General features: G+C 44.4%; 1 protein-coding gene across 2 annotated transcripts in view; it reads right to left on the reverse strand.

Annotated features, from left to right (window-relative positions):
• Window positions 1–17,322, reverse strand: part of LOC102068110 (transmembrane protein 132B) — a 212,072-nt gene that overhangs the window by 36,664 nt on the left and 158,086 nt on the right. For both annotated transcript variants that reach the window (XM_074554626.1, XM_074554627.1), the window contains one exon: window positions 4,650–4,793. In XM_074554626.1, the coding sequence (XP_074410727.1) occupies window positions 4,650–4,793 (144 nt within the window). The remainder of the gene's footprint in view (window positions 1–4,649; window positions 4,794–17,322) is intronic.

Raw genomic sequence — 17,322 nt, forward strand, 5'->3', positions numbered from 1 at the left:
TTGATCACATACTTTAATGGCAAAGCAGCTGCAGAACTTGCAAATTACAAGCTCTGGCTTTGTTTTCAGAGCTGCTGCGTAAATAGCTGTATTTAACAACTCCAGGCAGGCTCCTCTTTCTGTAAATTGTCCCAAGAATGTGCTGTGAGTTTGCAGCAAGGGATTGTTCCCAAAAATTCAGTGCCATCTAAATTGGAGAAGCTCAGTATCCCTCCATTTCCCTGTTTGTTCTTTGCTCATCGGTCCTTGTTGCAGTTTTTGTGCTGGGGTTGGAGATCCCTGTGCCCAGGGCTGTTGGATGAGGTCCTCAGTCACTCATCTGCTTTGTCTGCAAGAGGGAAGAACTCTCCTCAGATTTAATCTATTTCAGCTATTACCTCTCCTGCCTTTGTTACACTGGTTTTTCTGCACGTTAGATAAAGCCTGGCTGGCTGCTGCCAGGAAAATTAGGTCTTCTATTGTTTTACCATTAATTATGGAGAGTTCAAGATAAGGTTTGTGTTCCAAAAGTAGAGGGCAGGAACGGTTTGAATTTTACTTTCATTATAATTAGACAGGAAATTATGAAAAGGTGAAAAATAATTCATTGAAGAGCTTTCCTCTAGCAAGATAACAAGGAAGGCACATTGTGGCACAGATGGAGTTCACAGGGAGTTATTGAGCACCATTGTTCCCAGTGTGCCTGTGCTGGGCACGGGGAGCCTGTCTGCTCCTACTGATTCATGTGTGGGTGCAAATGGGAAGGGGAGGCCCTGACTCCCTGCTGTTCTACTGAGGGCCTTTTCTCCTACCAAAAAATAAAATAAAATAAAATAAAAATCAGGCTAAATTAGTCCATGGTGTAAGGCATTGAGTGACTGCAGAAATTAATTGGAACAATCAGTCACTTTGTGTGTGACTTGCAAAGGACACAGAGTTATGACTAATGGAAGGATGAATTAATTGGGCAGCTGTCTCTCTTTCAGCTGAACACCACTGAGATAAACATTTGGACTAAGAAGCTGTCCTCATTAGAATTTCTTCATTTGATGCTGATGGTGATGTTTACAACCACCATGAGACCCCAGAGCCTCCAGAATTTCCCTTCATGTGGAATTAGTGCAGCTCAGGCTTTCAGAGGCGCTGTTACAGAGGAGGGCATGAACCTTGCCTGCAGCTCCTCGCTGAATTCTGGCCATGCCAAAGCCCCTCAGGGTCCATTTCCTGCTGCAATAAACCCTCTGTAATCAACCTCTGCCACGCTCCCACCATTCCTTTCTTCTCAGCTTCACAGCCTGATTATTTATTTAGGGTTTGCAGGAAAAGCAGGGACAGAGGTCCTGGAGGAGAGGACAGCACTGAGGTGAATGAGCTCAAGATGAGGATTTTGGCCATTCAGAGTCAACAGAAACTCTAGAAACCATATAATGCAGGTGGAGGAGGGGGAAAGGATGAATTTCCCTTCTTGTTAGCAGATAAGGAAGCGAGATTCCAAGGGGAATGAGTGATTTACCCACAGTCACACAGGAAATCAGCAAGAGATATGGAAATTAATGCTGAGGAGCATTCCAGTGCCTTAATCATAAAGCCAATCTTTTCCCTCAAATGCCAACAGCATTAAATGTTGCTTTTAAATCATGGAATAAGCACAAGACTTCCATTGACTTACAGGAATGTTTCCATCCAAATATTTTAGAGGGCAGCCAGTTCCAGTGGGAGGGTTGGTCAGTATTAGGATTTATGTCCAAATCTAGGAAGCAGGGATTGGGATGAACCAAAGCAAGTTCAGCTGTCAGATTTCTTTGAGGATCACATGCTGAAAATGCAAGGTCAAAAACCCCTGGGCGTGTTTTATTGTATTTACCACTAATTAGGAAGGCTTTGGAAAAAGGAGCTGAAATATTCTCTCCTTGGGAAGCTGTTAAACTGTGAAATGGCAGAGAACAGGGAAGAGTCCCAGCTCTGGCACACAAATAAACCCCTTGTTCATCTCTGATCTCTCTGCCCATCTCTGAGCAGCACCAGGTCCCTGCCCAGAGAAACACATTTTGTACAAACACATAAGAGCCTGGGTGGAAGCCCTGTTTTTATTTAATCTAGCTTCAATTCACTGCCTTAACTGAAAATAATGATGTTAGAGCAGTGATCAAAGAATTGTCTCATTAATTGGTTATTAAATCATTAGCTATTAAACAGAAATAAAAGGTTAAGAATGCAACACTCTATTCTGCCCAAAAGAATAGGAATATGTCTCCAGCATCAAAGAAACAATAAAGGCAGAATAAAGAGTGAAAAGAAGCTTAAGATAAGGCAATTAGATCCAAAATGCCTGACAACTCTCATTAGAGGGTTTAGCACTACAACCTATATGGAAAAGGCAACAGAAATTCAGAAGCGAAGTCAATATTGACTTTACCAAAGGGGCTTGTAAACGGAATATGCATTTTTCTGAAAAAATGTAGGCACATAAACGTTGTACTAAATTTTAACTCAGCTAATTAATTGTTATGGATTCAATCTTGCAACCAATACATATATTTGCAGTTAAAAAATTATGCCTGAACAGCATTCAGTCTCAGTAATTTGTGACTGAAATCGTGCAAGTATGCTGCAATTTTCACAAAAATAACATTACTCCCCATTTATATTGCCAGGATGAGGCAATGTCAACTCAACAAAGACCACATTGAGACCTCTTGGGTTTGTTCACCTTGTCTAGATATCTGAGAGATGGGTACCAGGCCTGGGAGAGCGTCACAGGGGCATTGCCCAGTGTCAGTGATTTGAGACCCAAATAATCTCCTAAAGCAGGCAAATGAAGACCTGCATTATATCAAGTCACTACCAAAAAAACCCACAAAACATTGTAAATCCTGTCTGGTTCAGTCCAGTATTCTCAAAGTACAGCAAGTCCTAGAAGCTCAATTAATAAAAATAAAAGTCCCCACACAGCATCTTTTAGATCTGGTTTTCTGAGGTGCAAAAAGAAAACAGTCCCAGCAATATGTTAATGATATAGAACTCAATGCTTGAGTTTATAACATACAATTCATGTTAATCAATTCATAAATAATAGTCACTAATCAGATAATAGCTGTATGCTACACAGAAAAAATGTAAAGAATAGCAACATTTATCAAGGCAGTCTTTTCCTTTGACAATTAATCTAGTTATAAACAAAGATATTCATCCATGTTCCTGTGGTAAGGACCTTCAAAGAATGCTGGTTTCCAGAAAAAGAAAATGGGATTTTTTTCTTTCCCTATCTGATACCTAAGGGAAAATATGGAACCCATAAGTAATACCAAAAAACCCCACCTCACACAGAATTCTCTGTAGTTAATTTTTAAGTTCATTTGAAACAAGAACACCCCCAAATCACATAATAAAACAAATTAATATATTCAAGATATTCAAAAGCACCTCTTTTATGTCTAAAATATTAATAATACTAATGAGCTAAAAGCTGCAGGCCATGCAATGGTGTCAGAAGTCAGGCAGGCAGGGTCTTGGTAAAGTCACATCAACACAATTTTCACCACAATGTCAGGGAGACAAAACCACTTGAACACAATATTAAAAAAAAACCCCAAAACACTAAAACACAGCACTACATTGTTTAAAAGCTCACAGCTCTCATTTTAAGACGTTTTGCAATATGGTTGTTATTTTCTATCCCTGTCACTCTCTACAGATGTTGGTACAGTTCAGGATCGTTCATTATGAGAAACTCTTGACTGGCGATGCAGCCAGAGCAGGAAGGAAACTCCCTGCTCCTTGTGCCAATATTCTGCATTATTGCTGTGAAACCAGGGGCAGGGCACAGCCCAGAGGAGCAGAGACCCCTCTGCGAGGAGCTCTATTGCCCTCTAAGAGGGCAAAAAGGTCACCCCTAAATGAGCAATAAGGTCACCCCTAAGAGAGCAATAAGGGCACCCCTAAATGAGCAATAAGGTCACCCTTAAGAGGGCAATAAGGTCACCTCTAAATGAGCAATAAGGTCACCCCTAAATAAGCAATAAGGTCACCCCTAAATGAGCAATAAGGTCACCCCTAAGAGGGCAATAAGGTCACCTCTAAATGAGCAATAAGGTCACCCCTAAGAGAGCCATAAGGTCACCTCTAAATGAGCAATAAGGTCACCTCCAAGAGAGCAATAAAGTCACCCCTTAAGAGGGCAATAAGGTCACCCCTAAATGAGCAATAAGGTCATCCCTAAGAGAGCCATAAGGTCACCTCTAAATGAGCAATAAGGTCACCTCCAAGAGAGCAATAAAGTCACCCCTTAAGAGGGCAATAAGGTCACCCCTAAATGAGCAATAAGGTCATCCCTAAGAGAGCAATAAGGTCACCCCTAAGAGGGCAATAAGGTCACCTCTAAGACAGCAATAAGGTCACCCTTAAGAGGACAATAAGGTCACCTCTAAATGAGCAATAAGGTCACCCCTAAATGAGCAATAAGGTCACCCCTAAGAGAGCAATAATGTCACCCCTAAGCCTCCCCTTCTCCAGGCTAAACAGCCCCAGCTCCTTCAAACACCCCTGACAGGGTTTGTGCTCCCAGCCCCTCACCAGCCTTGTTGCCCCCTCTGGGCACACTCAAGCATCTCAACATCCCTCCCCAACTGAGGGGCAGAACGGGGCACAGCAAACTCCCGTGGGTGCCTCACCTTGACCACGTCTTCATCAGCAGATCTGCACTCGGTGGAGTCGGAGACGTCGACCACGGAGCCGTCCTCCTGCACGGCCACCACCTTGACTGGCACTGCCACCATCCTGCCCGTCAGGATGGCTGTGTTGAGGATTTCTGTGTCCTGGGGGCACACACAAACACAGGCTGAGTGTTGGAGCAGCACAACAGCACGAGAATGGCACAGGGGTCGTGACAGTGACAGGCACAGCGATGGCACTCTCCCTTGCATGCACCCTTGCAGATCCCTGCAATGTTTTAGCAGCTTCCTAAGCCAAAAGCTGCATAGGAGCACCAAGGCCTGTTCTGACAAACCCGGGTTGATCCCTTTGAGCCCATTTACACATTTCTGCCTGAGGGAAGGGATCTGAAAGCACAGCACTGCTCAGCAGGATCTCCAGGGCATCAGCAGCTCCTCCCAGCCCTCTGCCCCAAATGGTGCCAGTGGTTTGGGAGGTGATTATCCCCCACTACAACAGCATTTCTTCCTTCCTCTTCCAGCTCACTCTGCTGTGAGTCGACCATTTATTTCCGTAAATACATTAGGAGAAAAACATCCATACACAATTTTTTTAGTCTTTCCCCACCTAGAGATGCTTAACCACGTTTATCTGTAACCCTAATGAATTCACAGTGCTGGCACTCTAATGACTCCATTTCACAGCCTTCCTCTCTGTCTCAGGCTGATTAATTACTCCAAATGAGTTGGTGCAGAGGCCCCTGCCTGGCACAGGCAGGTCCAGGCTGGAGGGGAGCAGCCTCTGCAGAAGCAGTGCTGACTGCCAGCCCAAAAGGTGACACACAAATGGGACAAGGAATGATCTGGGATTTCACAGGGATCCATTCTGCCCCCCTCAAAAAGCCTGCAATAGGAAATACTGCTCTGAATCAATCCCCTTTTCATTTTTCAACTTTCATAAAACTAATTGCTTGCCAGTTAGCGGGGGAAAAAATAAAAAAGTTGCTTCAAACCAATCTAACTTTAAATTTCATTATTAGAATTGGTGGAAGAAGGAATGGATTTTAGTGAAAAATTTGATGGCAGCTTGCATAGGGAGATATATTCACTATCATTTGCTCTGGCTGCTGGCTAGATTGATAGAGAATAATGGGCATTGACCACAAGCTAAGGACAGCTGGAGAAGACCAATAAATACTTGCAGCTAAGATGTATTATTAATCAATATTCGGAACCTTCTACAGAAAGCAGCCTGAATTAAATGAGCTGCAGCACCAATCCCAGCAGTGCCAGGCACCTCTGAGAGCCCCAGAGAGGTTTCTGGGCAGCACAAAGGCATCCAGCACACACTGGAGTCCATTTCTGCTCAGGACAGCCCTGAAAGGACGTGCTCAGCCTCACACTCACCCTCCAGTGGGATTGAAGAGTCATCCTGAGCAGAGAGGCTTTTAGGATAACACCTCAGGAAATAAGTGCAGGCTTTGCTCTGTTCTCTGAGAGGCACAAACCAGATGTTCTACCAGTCAATGACTGGCTGGTTTTTGTTTCTGCTGAACAGGCTCATTTATAACCAGCTGCCAGCCAGGAGAGAGGGACACTGGCAAAGAAAGGAGTGTGTGACAGAAGTGGAAGTGTGAAAAAAAAACAACTGAAAATCCTTTACAAAGACTGAGATTTGAAAAAGGCTGAGGAGAAAATGCACTGCCAGGTGGAAGAAAGCACTTAGGTGCACCTCACGTGGAAAAAGGTTTTATAAGACAGCAAAGAGAAGGTAATTCATCCACAGGCCAGAGAAGAGGTAGTTAGATTTCACCACTGCAAACACCCCATATATCCTAAGCCCTCAGATATCAGACATTTGATGAAGACCTGGTGGTCCTGGGTCAAAGGGCTCGTGAGGAGCAATTCTCCAACAATAGATGGAGTTCTTCAACACATCTGGGGAAAATCTATTTTGGCCAAGGTCACAAACAGCGAGCACACAACAAATTCCACTTCCAGCCTCTCTGTTAGCACAGCTGTGAGCTGCTCAGGTCAGGCAGGCAGGGCCTGTGTCAGTCACAGCCTGATCAAAGCACCAGGGAGTCAGGATTAAACACTGAGCCAGGATCAAACACCCCTGAGCCAGGATTAAAGGCTCTCTGCACCTTGGTGGACTGGAACCAGCTCCCAGCAGGCCTGATCCATTCCCATTGGGTTTCTGTGCTGTTTGTGCCATCACCCAGGTGTTGGCCATGCTGTGTGGCAAAGCACAAGCCTCCAGCCCCCTCTGAGGCTCTTGGTGCCAAAACTGCACTCAGACCTTGCACTGAAGGACAGTGTGAAGTTTTAAAGGCATTTGCATTCCTCTCATAAAAGATGAGCATGAGACAAGCACCAGGACTGTGCCCAGCACACACAGGAGCCCCTGTGCTAATTAGCTGGGGCAGCCTCCCAAACCCTGCACTGAGAGCAGCTCCACCACAGAAATCAATATCCCACAGGCCTGATGCCTGCACTGAGTGCTACACAAATATAATAGGCTGTTTAAAGCCTTCTTAAGGGCTGGCTATTTATAGACTGCAAAAATATATTTCCCCTGAGGAAGAAATACAAACTAATTGACTGTCCAGTAGATTTATAAACAAACCTTTTAGTGTTTCTTCAACAAGTCATAACATTTCATCTAAATTCTGTAAAGCTTGGTTTGCATTTCCACGCTAGATTTTCCTGCAGGAAAAGAGCTGCTGAACTTCAGCTCCTTGTGATTTCTGGTGATTTCTGGCAGCATCTGGGATGCAGAGAGGGCTCATTGTGCTGATGGTCCTCCCACATGGCACAGTGAAACACCAGCCAGGACCCTCTGACTGTGGGCACTGCAAGACCCTGCTGAAAAACTGTGAATCCTTCCCCATTTCTTTTGTTAAGGTCAGATCTTGACCAACTCCTTCAGCTCAGCAGCCTGAAAGGGTGGAATCTACACATTCATATCACAGGCTCCATCCCTGAATAATAATAATAATTATTATTATGTGTGTTTATCTGCAGCTCTCTACCTGACTGCATTAGCACTTCAGCAGAGCTCCTCTTAATTACAACTGTAACCTGCTAATAGCATTTCTTTGTTGTCTGAAGGAATCTACTTCTTATGCAGCCCAGGCTAAATTAAAATTTAATACAACATCAGGTCGCAACAGAACTAGGAAGCAAATGACAGCTGTTTAATTAAAACCTAAAGCTGATTAGATGGCACTACTGAGAGAAATACTCAAGAGGAAGAGCAGAAAACTACTGGAACTCAAGGCTGGCATAATGGCATTATTTAAATATGAATCAACGCTGCCACACAGCCCCAGTAAATGTTTGACAGCTGGTGGGTTTGGACAAATGAGGGGGAAAAGTGAATGGGAGAAGTGTCAGGAGCCCTGAGAGAGCTGGGGCTGCAAACACTGGGGAGGGACCAGGAGCTGGGATTGTTGAGAAGTGACTCCCATGGGCTGTGATTGCAAACACTGCTGCCCCTGGGCACGGAACAGGAGCTGGGATTGTGGGGAGTGACTCCCATGGATAAGCACAAATCAGCTGAGGAATTCCAGGCTCGAAGCTCCCAATAACTGTGCTTCCAACACCACCTAAACAGTGACCTAAATGCTCCTTGGGCAGGTGACTATGGTAGCTCCCCCAGCTCCCACCATGCAGCACTTTCACCCTGGTTTTGTTGAAAAATGAAGCCATGGAGGAATGATGATCCATCCCTCAAGCAGCACCTCAGGGGCTGGCCCAGGCCAGGCAGAGCTGATTGCTGCCCCGTGGAGCAGCCAGAACCTCCCCAGAGCCCGGCAGCCCTGTCCCCTGACAGGAATCATCCTGGGATTAATGCACAGCTGCCCGCGTTTTTCTAGAGGTTAACAAAACATGCTACAGTACACTAAACCCAATAAACACTCCATTGTAAATCAGGAGGGAAACCCAAAGCCAGCCCTATTCCACTGACAAATGCTACAGTTAAATGCCTTTTGGCATTTAGCTGAAATGACTGTCTTTAGTGAGGAAGGCAGAGAGCTGGAACATTTGTCTGTAGAATTGCATTCCTTCATTATTATTTCTTTCCCCTGAGTGTAGCTCACGAAAATACATTTGTAATATTAGAAGGAGTCTTTTAGGAAGCAGTTCTTCTGCCTGGAAACGGCATCTCTTAAAAAATGTAAATTACAGGGCAGATTGTGACGTGTGGGCTGGGCTAGGGGAGGGCTTTTTATTTGATAAATTATTCACCACCTTTTGCTTCAGATCAAAGAGCAAGGCAATATAAATCCATTAAGCAAGCTTAATATATAAATTAGATGCTTTGCTGAAATTATTATAATCCACAGCAATTCTGTAGTTTTACCCCTTGTGGCTGAACACCGTTTTAGGTTTCCAATACATATTAATGAAACCTGGCTGTGAGAAAACTCCATTTTTCCACCATTCTATCAGGTAAGATACACCATTCAATCACCCAAAGGCAAGAACAAACAACTGGGATTATGTGTTTATGAAAGATTAGAAAATGTAAAATTTTGCAAAGAGATTATATTCTTTGACCTTTTTTCCTTCCTCATTTCCTTTCCTTCCTCCCTCCCACTAAAGGGCTGAACTTCAGCTGCTTCCTTACTCTGCAATCACCGTTTCAGTGCAGCACTTGTGGAATCAGCAATTCCCCAAGATCTCAGGTGTCAGCACAAGTCCCCATCCCACTCATCCCAACATCCATCCCCTGCTCTGTTTCCCCATCCCTGCTGGAGGGGTCAGTTCTGACACAGGGACATCACAAACCCTGCAGCCTCTCCTGTCCAAGCTAAACGTCATCCTCTATCTCCTAATAAATCTATAAAATAAAATAGAAATAGAAATACGTAGAAATAATATATATATAAATAATATAAATAGAAATATATAGAAATAAAACCTCTGAAAATGTTTCATTTGCTGTGGGATGGCCAGGCAGGTGCAGGTGTTGTGCAGCAGGAATTAGTGCAGATTGAGCCATGCTCAGAGGTTCCCAATCACTGCTTCTCACTGAACAATGGAGCAGCAGCCATTAGCCTAATTGAATATTATTCTAGATGTGTATCAGTGCTGCAAAAACAATTTGCTTTAGCTCAAAAAAGCACGTTCCAGAGACTCCACAGCAGAGTCTCATTTCTGAACTTGTCTTTTTGCCATGGAGCCACTGAAGGAAGCTCAGATCTCAGCAGAGTGTACCTGGCACACAGAGCCAGCTCTCTCATGGATTCATGGAAACTAAAGCTGAGATTTACTCCATTTCATGTTTTTTTCCCAAGGAAATTCAGCTCATTGTGAGGTTTATGAAGGATGAACAAGCAAAACCTGCTGCTGAAGGTGAAACCTGATTAGACACACAGAGACTGCCATTTCTGTGACCCGAGGCAGTTTGGGGTTTGTGTTTTTCCCTAACTCAGAACAGATCTGCCCCCATTAAGCAAAGGTTCAGAACACAGCCTGGCGCGCTTGGCAGCAGTAATTGCAGCCTGTCAGCAGACCCACTGTGCCTTGTGCACCAGCAGAACCCTGTCTGAGCCTGGGCTCAGGTCATTCCTGCTCAGCACATTGTGCCCAAACCCGCCTGGTGACACCGCTGCTCTCAGTGCCCACCTGGGGCTGCAGAGCTGGCAGCGATGCTGCGAGACTGATTTTAAATGTCTGCACAGAGGACGGGCAGCAGGAGCTCCTGACTCCGGTTTCAGACCCCTTTAGCCAAGGTACAAAGGGCCTGGAGTCAGCCTCAGAGTCTGGAAAGCTCTGCCAGCCACTCACACTGGAATCTGTGCTGTATTCAGAAATCTGTGCAGGATCTGAACGTTCTCCTGACAGGCTCAAGCCATTCCTTCCCAACAGCAGGTGACTGGGAACCATTTTAAAGCATATCTAGAGTTTCTCAGTTCATTTAAAGATATTGGTTTTTCCCCTTTTTGTTCCAGAAGAACATAATCATGTTCTGACTTAATAAAATTGTGGCTCCCCTCTGACTGGAATCAAACAATATCCCCCTGCAACTGGACAGAAAATGGGCAGAGTTCTGTGCTCGAGAGCAGTGAGTGTACAAACTGATACACTAATGGTTGTTTTCAAATGGCCATGAAATAATTAATCTGAACATTCCTCAAAGGCATTGTTTTCTCCACAGAGGAGTCTAAGGAGGCCATGCCTTGCCATGGAACATAATTATCAGATTCACTTGAGTACCATCAGCAGTCAAAGATACAATTTTCTGGCTCCGTGTGTTTGTCCCACAAGCCTAATAATATTTAACAACATCAGGGATGGCCATTTGGAAATGTTTCCTTCAGACACCTCTCTAACTCTTTGATATTTCCTTCAGACTGGGCTGAGGGAGGGTTTTCTAGGGGGAATTCTCTGCCCCTGGTGCAGGGGGAGAGCTGGCATCTCTCATGGCTTGAAAAGGCTTCAGCTTCACGAGAGCAGAACTGCAGGCACTGAAACATAAGGTTGTGGATCACGTGAGTTTAGCACTGCAATCTGTGTGCTCATCCCCTTCCACCAGCCCTACCTGGGCAGGAATCCACGTCCTTCTGTAACAACAGCTGCTTAATGCTATAGAAGGATGCACAAATTAATTACAGCATGTCTGCACCCCATCCCAACATGCTGCAGGACATGGATGGAGTGTGCCTCTCCCTGCCTTGGACACAGAGCCCTGCTCCCTTCAGCCCTTCCCAGGGCTGTGCCCCAGGAAAAACCATTAATGAGCAGGGAGAGATCCTTGGGAAAGCAGCCATGAGCTGTGCAAAGTGCTCTGGGATCTCCTGAAGGCAGACAGCTGTCACTGGGCAGGGGGCAGGAGAAATGGGGTTTATGTCTTCCCCTGAGCACAGCTCAAACACTGGTGTAAGGCCTGGCCAGAGCAGGATGAGCATTAGCTGTATTTGAGAACTGCATTTTGGAGTTTAAACATGCTCTGGGAGATGCTCTCACTCACTGTCCTGCACAAGGATTTCATTTTCTGACGAGCATGGATCTGCAGGAAATATCTGTGCCTCGCCCAGAGAATTACTGCTTTCACTCCTGAAGAGGGGCTGTGTTATCTGCCAGGGCCAGGCTGCTGCGCTCACTGATCTCACCTGCCCAGGTGATTTCACAGCTGCTCTGGGCTCTCACAGCCTGGCTCAGCCTCTCCTGAGCCCTGAGTGCCTGCAGGGACTGATTCCCTCCAGGGCCAGCACCAGAGATTCTCTGGAACATTCATCTCTCTCCATTGCCTATTGAAGGGCTCACATGTCTCTTTATACTTGAAGTCAACAATTAGGGGAGAGAATCTCCATCCCTCCATGCTTTCAGAACTGCAATAGTCAGTACCACACACAGCTGCTGCTTCCTTCACCCTGGGAGTTAAAATTTACACCCTGCCCCATCCATGCAGTGACACAGACTCACATTTGATGCACCTTTGGTCTGCTTCACTTAATAAAGTCTCCTGCTGCTGTATGGGATGCAGGGAAAAGAAAAACATCACATCTGTGGCCAGTGCAGCATCAGCCCTTCTATCCCTGCACACCCAGAGCTCCTGCTCTGTTCCCTGATTTTGGGAGCTCCCTTCTCTCTGTTCCCTGATTTTGGGAGCTCCCTTCTCTCTATTTCCTGATTTTCAGAGCTCCTGCTCTCTGTTCCCTGATTTTGGGAGCTCCCTTCTCTCTGTTCCCTGATTTTGGGAGCTCCCTGCTCTGTTCCCTGATTTTGGGAGCTCCCTTCTCTCTGTTCCCTGATTTTGGGAGCTCCCTGCTCTCTGTTCCCTGATTTTGGAAGCTCCCTTCTCTCTGTTCCCTGATTTTGGGAGCTCCCTTCTCTGTTCCCTGATTTTGGGAGCTCCCTGCTCTGTTCCCTGATTTTGGGAGCTCCCTGCTCTGTTCCCTGATTTTGGGAGCTCCTGCCCTGGCACTGCACCCAAGGGAGAGCTGCCTTCCACCTCCCAGCTCCTGTCAAACAAACACCAAGGAAAATCACACCTACCTGGGCTTGGCACTGCCTGGGAATGCTTTTGGTTTGGAGAAAACAAATTAGCTTCTCCATGAAAATCAAGTGTAAAGAAGACAACTTTGAGAATATTTTCTTTTGAAAAAAAACCCCTTAAAATTAAAAAAATTGGGTTTTTTTTCAAACCAGAACATTGATATATTAGAGGTGAGTTTTTGAGAGTTTTCTGACTGATCTCAGAACTACTGGAGGATTTTTACTTCCTTCCTCTGCCTCTTCTTGGCTTGAGTTTTGTTCTTGACTTTAATTTGTCAGTCTGCTCACCTTGTGTGACGTTCCACCTTGTTCTGACGTGCCCCTGTGTCTGATTATTTCTTTGCCTGCACAACTTTTACAAAGAACAGCCTCTTTTTATTCAAGTTCAGAACAAAATCCCTTTTTTGTTTTCATGATTGAATTTCCCAGTGAACTCTTGTGCAGTGTATTTATTTCCTGCAGACTAGGACAATATCATCTGGGTTTCAAAAGCTGAGCTGCTGCTGTCAGAACATCAATATTTTTCCAGAGTCCATCAGATTTTAGGAAACACAGTCCCTCAAATGAAAGAATGTGTTAAGAATCTGTGGGAAGGTAATAAAAAGAATTTTAAAAAGAGACTGACTGGAGGTAGTAACTATAATAAAGACCAAGTATCCACAGAAATGTAAAACTGCTGTGAATTCAGCACCAAACTATTGAATTTTCATCTTTTCCCGTCTCTATTTCATCTGTTATATAAATTAGGTATACAATGATTTATTTAAACTACTGCTTCTAGTATCCAGTCTTTCCACAAGACTTCCAAGCCAGTTCTCAGCTCTGCCAAAGACAACAGGACAGTTATTGTAGTTATTTTCATTATACATCTAAAATAACTGAGGCACAGGAAATCCCACCAGGCCAGGGACAGATGAGGAAAATTCCCTATTCCTCAGTCCCAGGTCCACACCTGTTCTTGGGTACACTCAAACCTGCTGTTGGTTCTGACCAATTTAAACACAATTTCCACACCTTTCCTACTAAGTGGCCTTTATGCATAACAAGAAAATGGGGATTTTATTGGCAGGTTCTCTGAAATTCAGCTGTGCAGCAAAACAAATATCAGTGACTGCAAGGAACTACAGAGGGCTCCAAATGCAGCAGAGATGAAAGAAAAGGAAGAAATCCAGTATTATTTGCCATCCTTCTTAAGTGGAAAAGGATAATGGCATATCCAATGTTTATAATGGCACATGAGTTTATAATGCCACTGGCAGCTGCAGGAGTTCAAGGGGAAAATCACTGAAAATCTCTTAATCTGAAACAATTTAAAACGTTCCACTGCCAGGGGTTTCCAGTGTCACCTCACAGGTGGGGCAAGGGGGTGACATCAATGTTTCTCAGCAATAGCAAGTGACAGAGTTATTGGTTTTCAATAGAATTATTCTGTAAACAGACAAAGGTCTCCCATTACTATTCTGTAAAGGCAAGTAAATATCAAAATCACAGCACATTTCCTTGAGAAAGGGTTTTAACTGGTCCCTTGTTCCTACACCTCAGCACCAAACTCACACCAGGCTGAGATTCCACCGTAGATTCAATTTTTTCATTTAAGCTGTTTGTAAACTTTGTGAAAGAGTGGCTGGCTTGGTTTTCCAACAACAGACACTGAAGGAAAGTGAAAAAAGACTTCTATCTTTGCTTCCAAGGTATTGTATTCATAATTAGCCTTTAGAAGTGATGAAGACATGATTTAAATCCAAATCTCCCCATCTGTTTCTTCAGAACCTGTTCCATTATGAGAAATGGGGAAAGTTCTGATTTTTCCAGGGAGATAAACTGGATGCAGCAAGAGAGGTAAAAGAGAATTACCCAATTTGTGTTGAAGGACTCATCTCCAAGAGCAATCTAAGTGAAGGAAAGCCTCTCCCATTTTCTGCCATTTCCCTAATGTGAGACACAAAATACACCTGAGCTGCAGAAAGAAATCAGGTCAGCCCTGCTGGACTGTTCAAATAAAAGGAATATTTGCTATTCACCTCCATTAAGGAAATTTATCTCCCTTAAAATTGCCTCTGTTAAGCATTCATTCTTTACTTTCCCTCTAAAAATTGGCAGGTTTTCATGATAATACATTTATTTCTCCTTTTGCACTGCCAATCTCAGGTTGTTGACTGCTGTGAGGTGGGAGGGAGGCCAGGAGTGGGGCCAGGTCCTTTGTGGCCCTCCCTGCACATCCCTCCTGCTAAACGGACAGAGGGGCACAGGAAAAGAGGCTTTCTGCAGAAAACACAGCTGAACAAAACAGGAGGTTCTCTGGCATTTTGACACATCATTTTACCAAAGAATTGAACAAAAAGGTGGGAAAAGTGCTGCACTTAAAGGCCTCTGTGAACCTGACACAAAATTCCAGCTGCAAAGTGCTTGCACCTGGAAGCACCCCTGAACAATCATCACAAAGAAAAGAGCAAGCTCTCCTCACCTTCCCCTTCTCAGCACTTGGGCTTCTTTCCTTTTGTTCCCCCACCTTGGAATATTCAGGCCCCTCACCCCTCGGTGCTGACACACACTCAGCACAGATGGGGGGCAATAATTCCTAAAGTTTGTTTTCATAGTGTTCCTCCAAAAAGGGAGACTCTTACCTAAATCAAATTCAACATGGTGGTTCAAGTATCTTATTTAAGCTACTGCATTTTCAATTTTTCCAGGCAACAATGGATAAACAGGACCTTGAAACAAAAATCATTGTTCCTTTGTTACTATGCAAGAATTTTCCAAAAGCCCAAAAACTTCCAGAACACTCCTCTAACAACAAGTGGCACAAGGTAATCAAACATTTCCCTCTGCATTCTCTTGTGTTATTGCAAATTTGTTTTCACGCCAATACAAAATGGTCAACCGAGGTCATGCTCCTGAAGTCACAACTACATCAAACTCACCTTTCTATTTAAAGGCTTTCATTTTTTGTCCAATGGCACTGGCATTCAGCTCCCTGCCCACCAGTTACACTCTCAAACGTGGCACTTCAGTGCTGCTTTCCTTCCTCCTGGCTAATGAAGGCAGTTGTGCAGGTTGCTGTTGATTTAGTTTGGGATTTTTCTCCCAGCAGCATTGCAATTAATTCTGGTGCACAGACCCAATGCAATCTGACAAGAGCTATTATGGAGAACAAGCTGGAATAAAACTGCACCTGCATTTCTCCCTGCAGACGAGTGGAGACAGGGGTGGAGGAGAGGAGGAGGTTCCTGGCCAGGTAAATGAGACAGAGCAGGGCCAGAGCCAGCCTGGGCAGCTGGGCAGGAGCAGCAGCTCCTCCTCTGCAGTGTGCTTTGCTTTTTCTCCTTTTTGGGCAAGAATCCCAAAGCAGAGTTTCAATCTAAAAAGCCTCACTCCAGCACGCACTGCTATTCAGTCCAGAGGGGAATAAACCAATATAATCTGGGAGATTCAAGGCAGAGGAAAGGACTGCAGACTCCATTAAGCATTAGCTGTGTGTAGCTGCTCTAGTCTGTATTTCACCAACTTTTGTCACAGCTCTTCCCACTTGTTCTGCATGGTCTCTTGGGGTAAACAAAACCCTGCCTTTGACTGAAAAAACACTGACATGAAAGGTGCACTGGGATATGATATATAAAGATTTTGCTATTTTTACATGTGCAGTGATATTTAGAAAGGTTGGGAATGATGTTTAGATCTTATTTATTTCTGGTCAAATGGATTGCCAGAGGATTTTTCTGACAGTGGCTGTTTACAATTCCTTGGCAGTGAATAATATGCAGAAAATGTGCGAGGTCCTGGGGTTTCATTCACAAAATGCTGCACAATGAGCTCAGCTGAGGTGGGAGCTGTGCCTTTTTGTGAGAGTGTGATTTTCAGAGCACAGCACCCTGAGAACACACCTCTGTCCAGGGCAGTCTCACTGCAGATTGTTTGGGCACCACAACAACCACACCTGTTAATTTTACATCATATCCTCACCTCTGCAGCACCACGGGGAGGGGGCACTGTGTGACTCCAGCTGCTCCAAGGGAAGCCCCCATTTCTCTCTCCAAGAGTCACTTTAAAGAGAGTTTTTCCCTCCAAGTGTTCTGACAGGCGTTTCACTGATGACTAAAACTTTATATTCAATATTTTGTTCACGTGCCCACAAGGAACAGCACAAACATGATTATACATAGAAAATAAACCCACAATGATTAATTGAGTAGATTAACCTCCAGAACACTTGGACAGCTGTTTCAACATGCTGTCTTTGAGGGCAATATGCTGAAGCAGCTGTTCTTACACATAAGGTAAAATTGTCCGCTTTGTTTTGCAATGTGAACACTCAAGGCCTGTTCTGTGTCTTGGTGACTTTAACTCACATGTGGAGCATTGCCAGGGCTCTGGATAACTCACATACATTCCTTTTTTCCCACCTTATTAGCAGCTTCAACAATGTCAACCCATTTGCTCAGCAATATGCTCAAAAGCAGAGTCAAGTGGATTTCTGTCACAGACATATTTTATGAGAAATCCTTTTGTCAGGATCCTTTCTCCTGAGAAGCTGTGAAACTTCAGCTTTTCCATGTTTTGCTGCTTTGGAATGTGATTTGGAGAACTGTTTACCCAGCATGTGAATTGTTTTTACTTGATGACCAATCACAGGTCCAGCTGTATTGGGACTCTGGTCAGTCACAAGATTTTATTATCATTGCTTTCT

The sequence above is a fragment of the Zonotrichia albicollis genome, chromosome 18 (genome assembly GCF_047830755.1).
Source record: "Zonotrichia albicollis isolate bZonAlb1 chromosome 18, bZonAlb1.hap1, whole genome shotgun sequence".
NCBI lineage: Eukaryota > Metazoa > Chordata > Aves > Passeriformes > Passerellidae > Zonotrichia > Zonotrichia albicollis.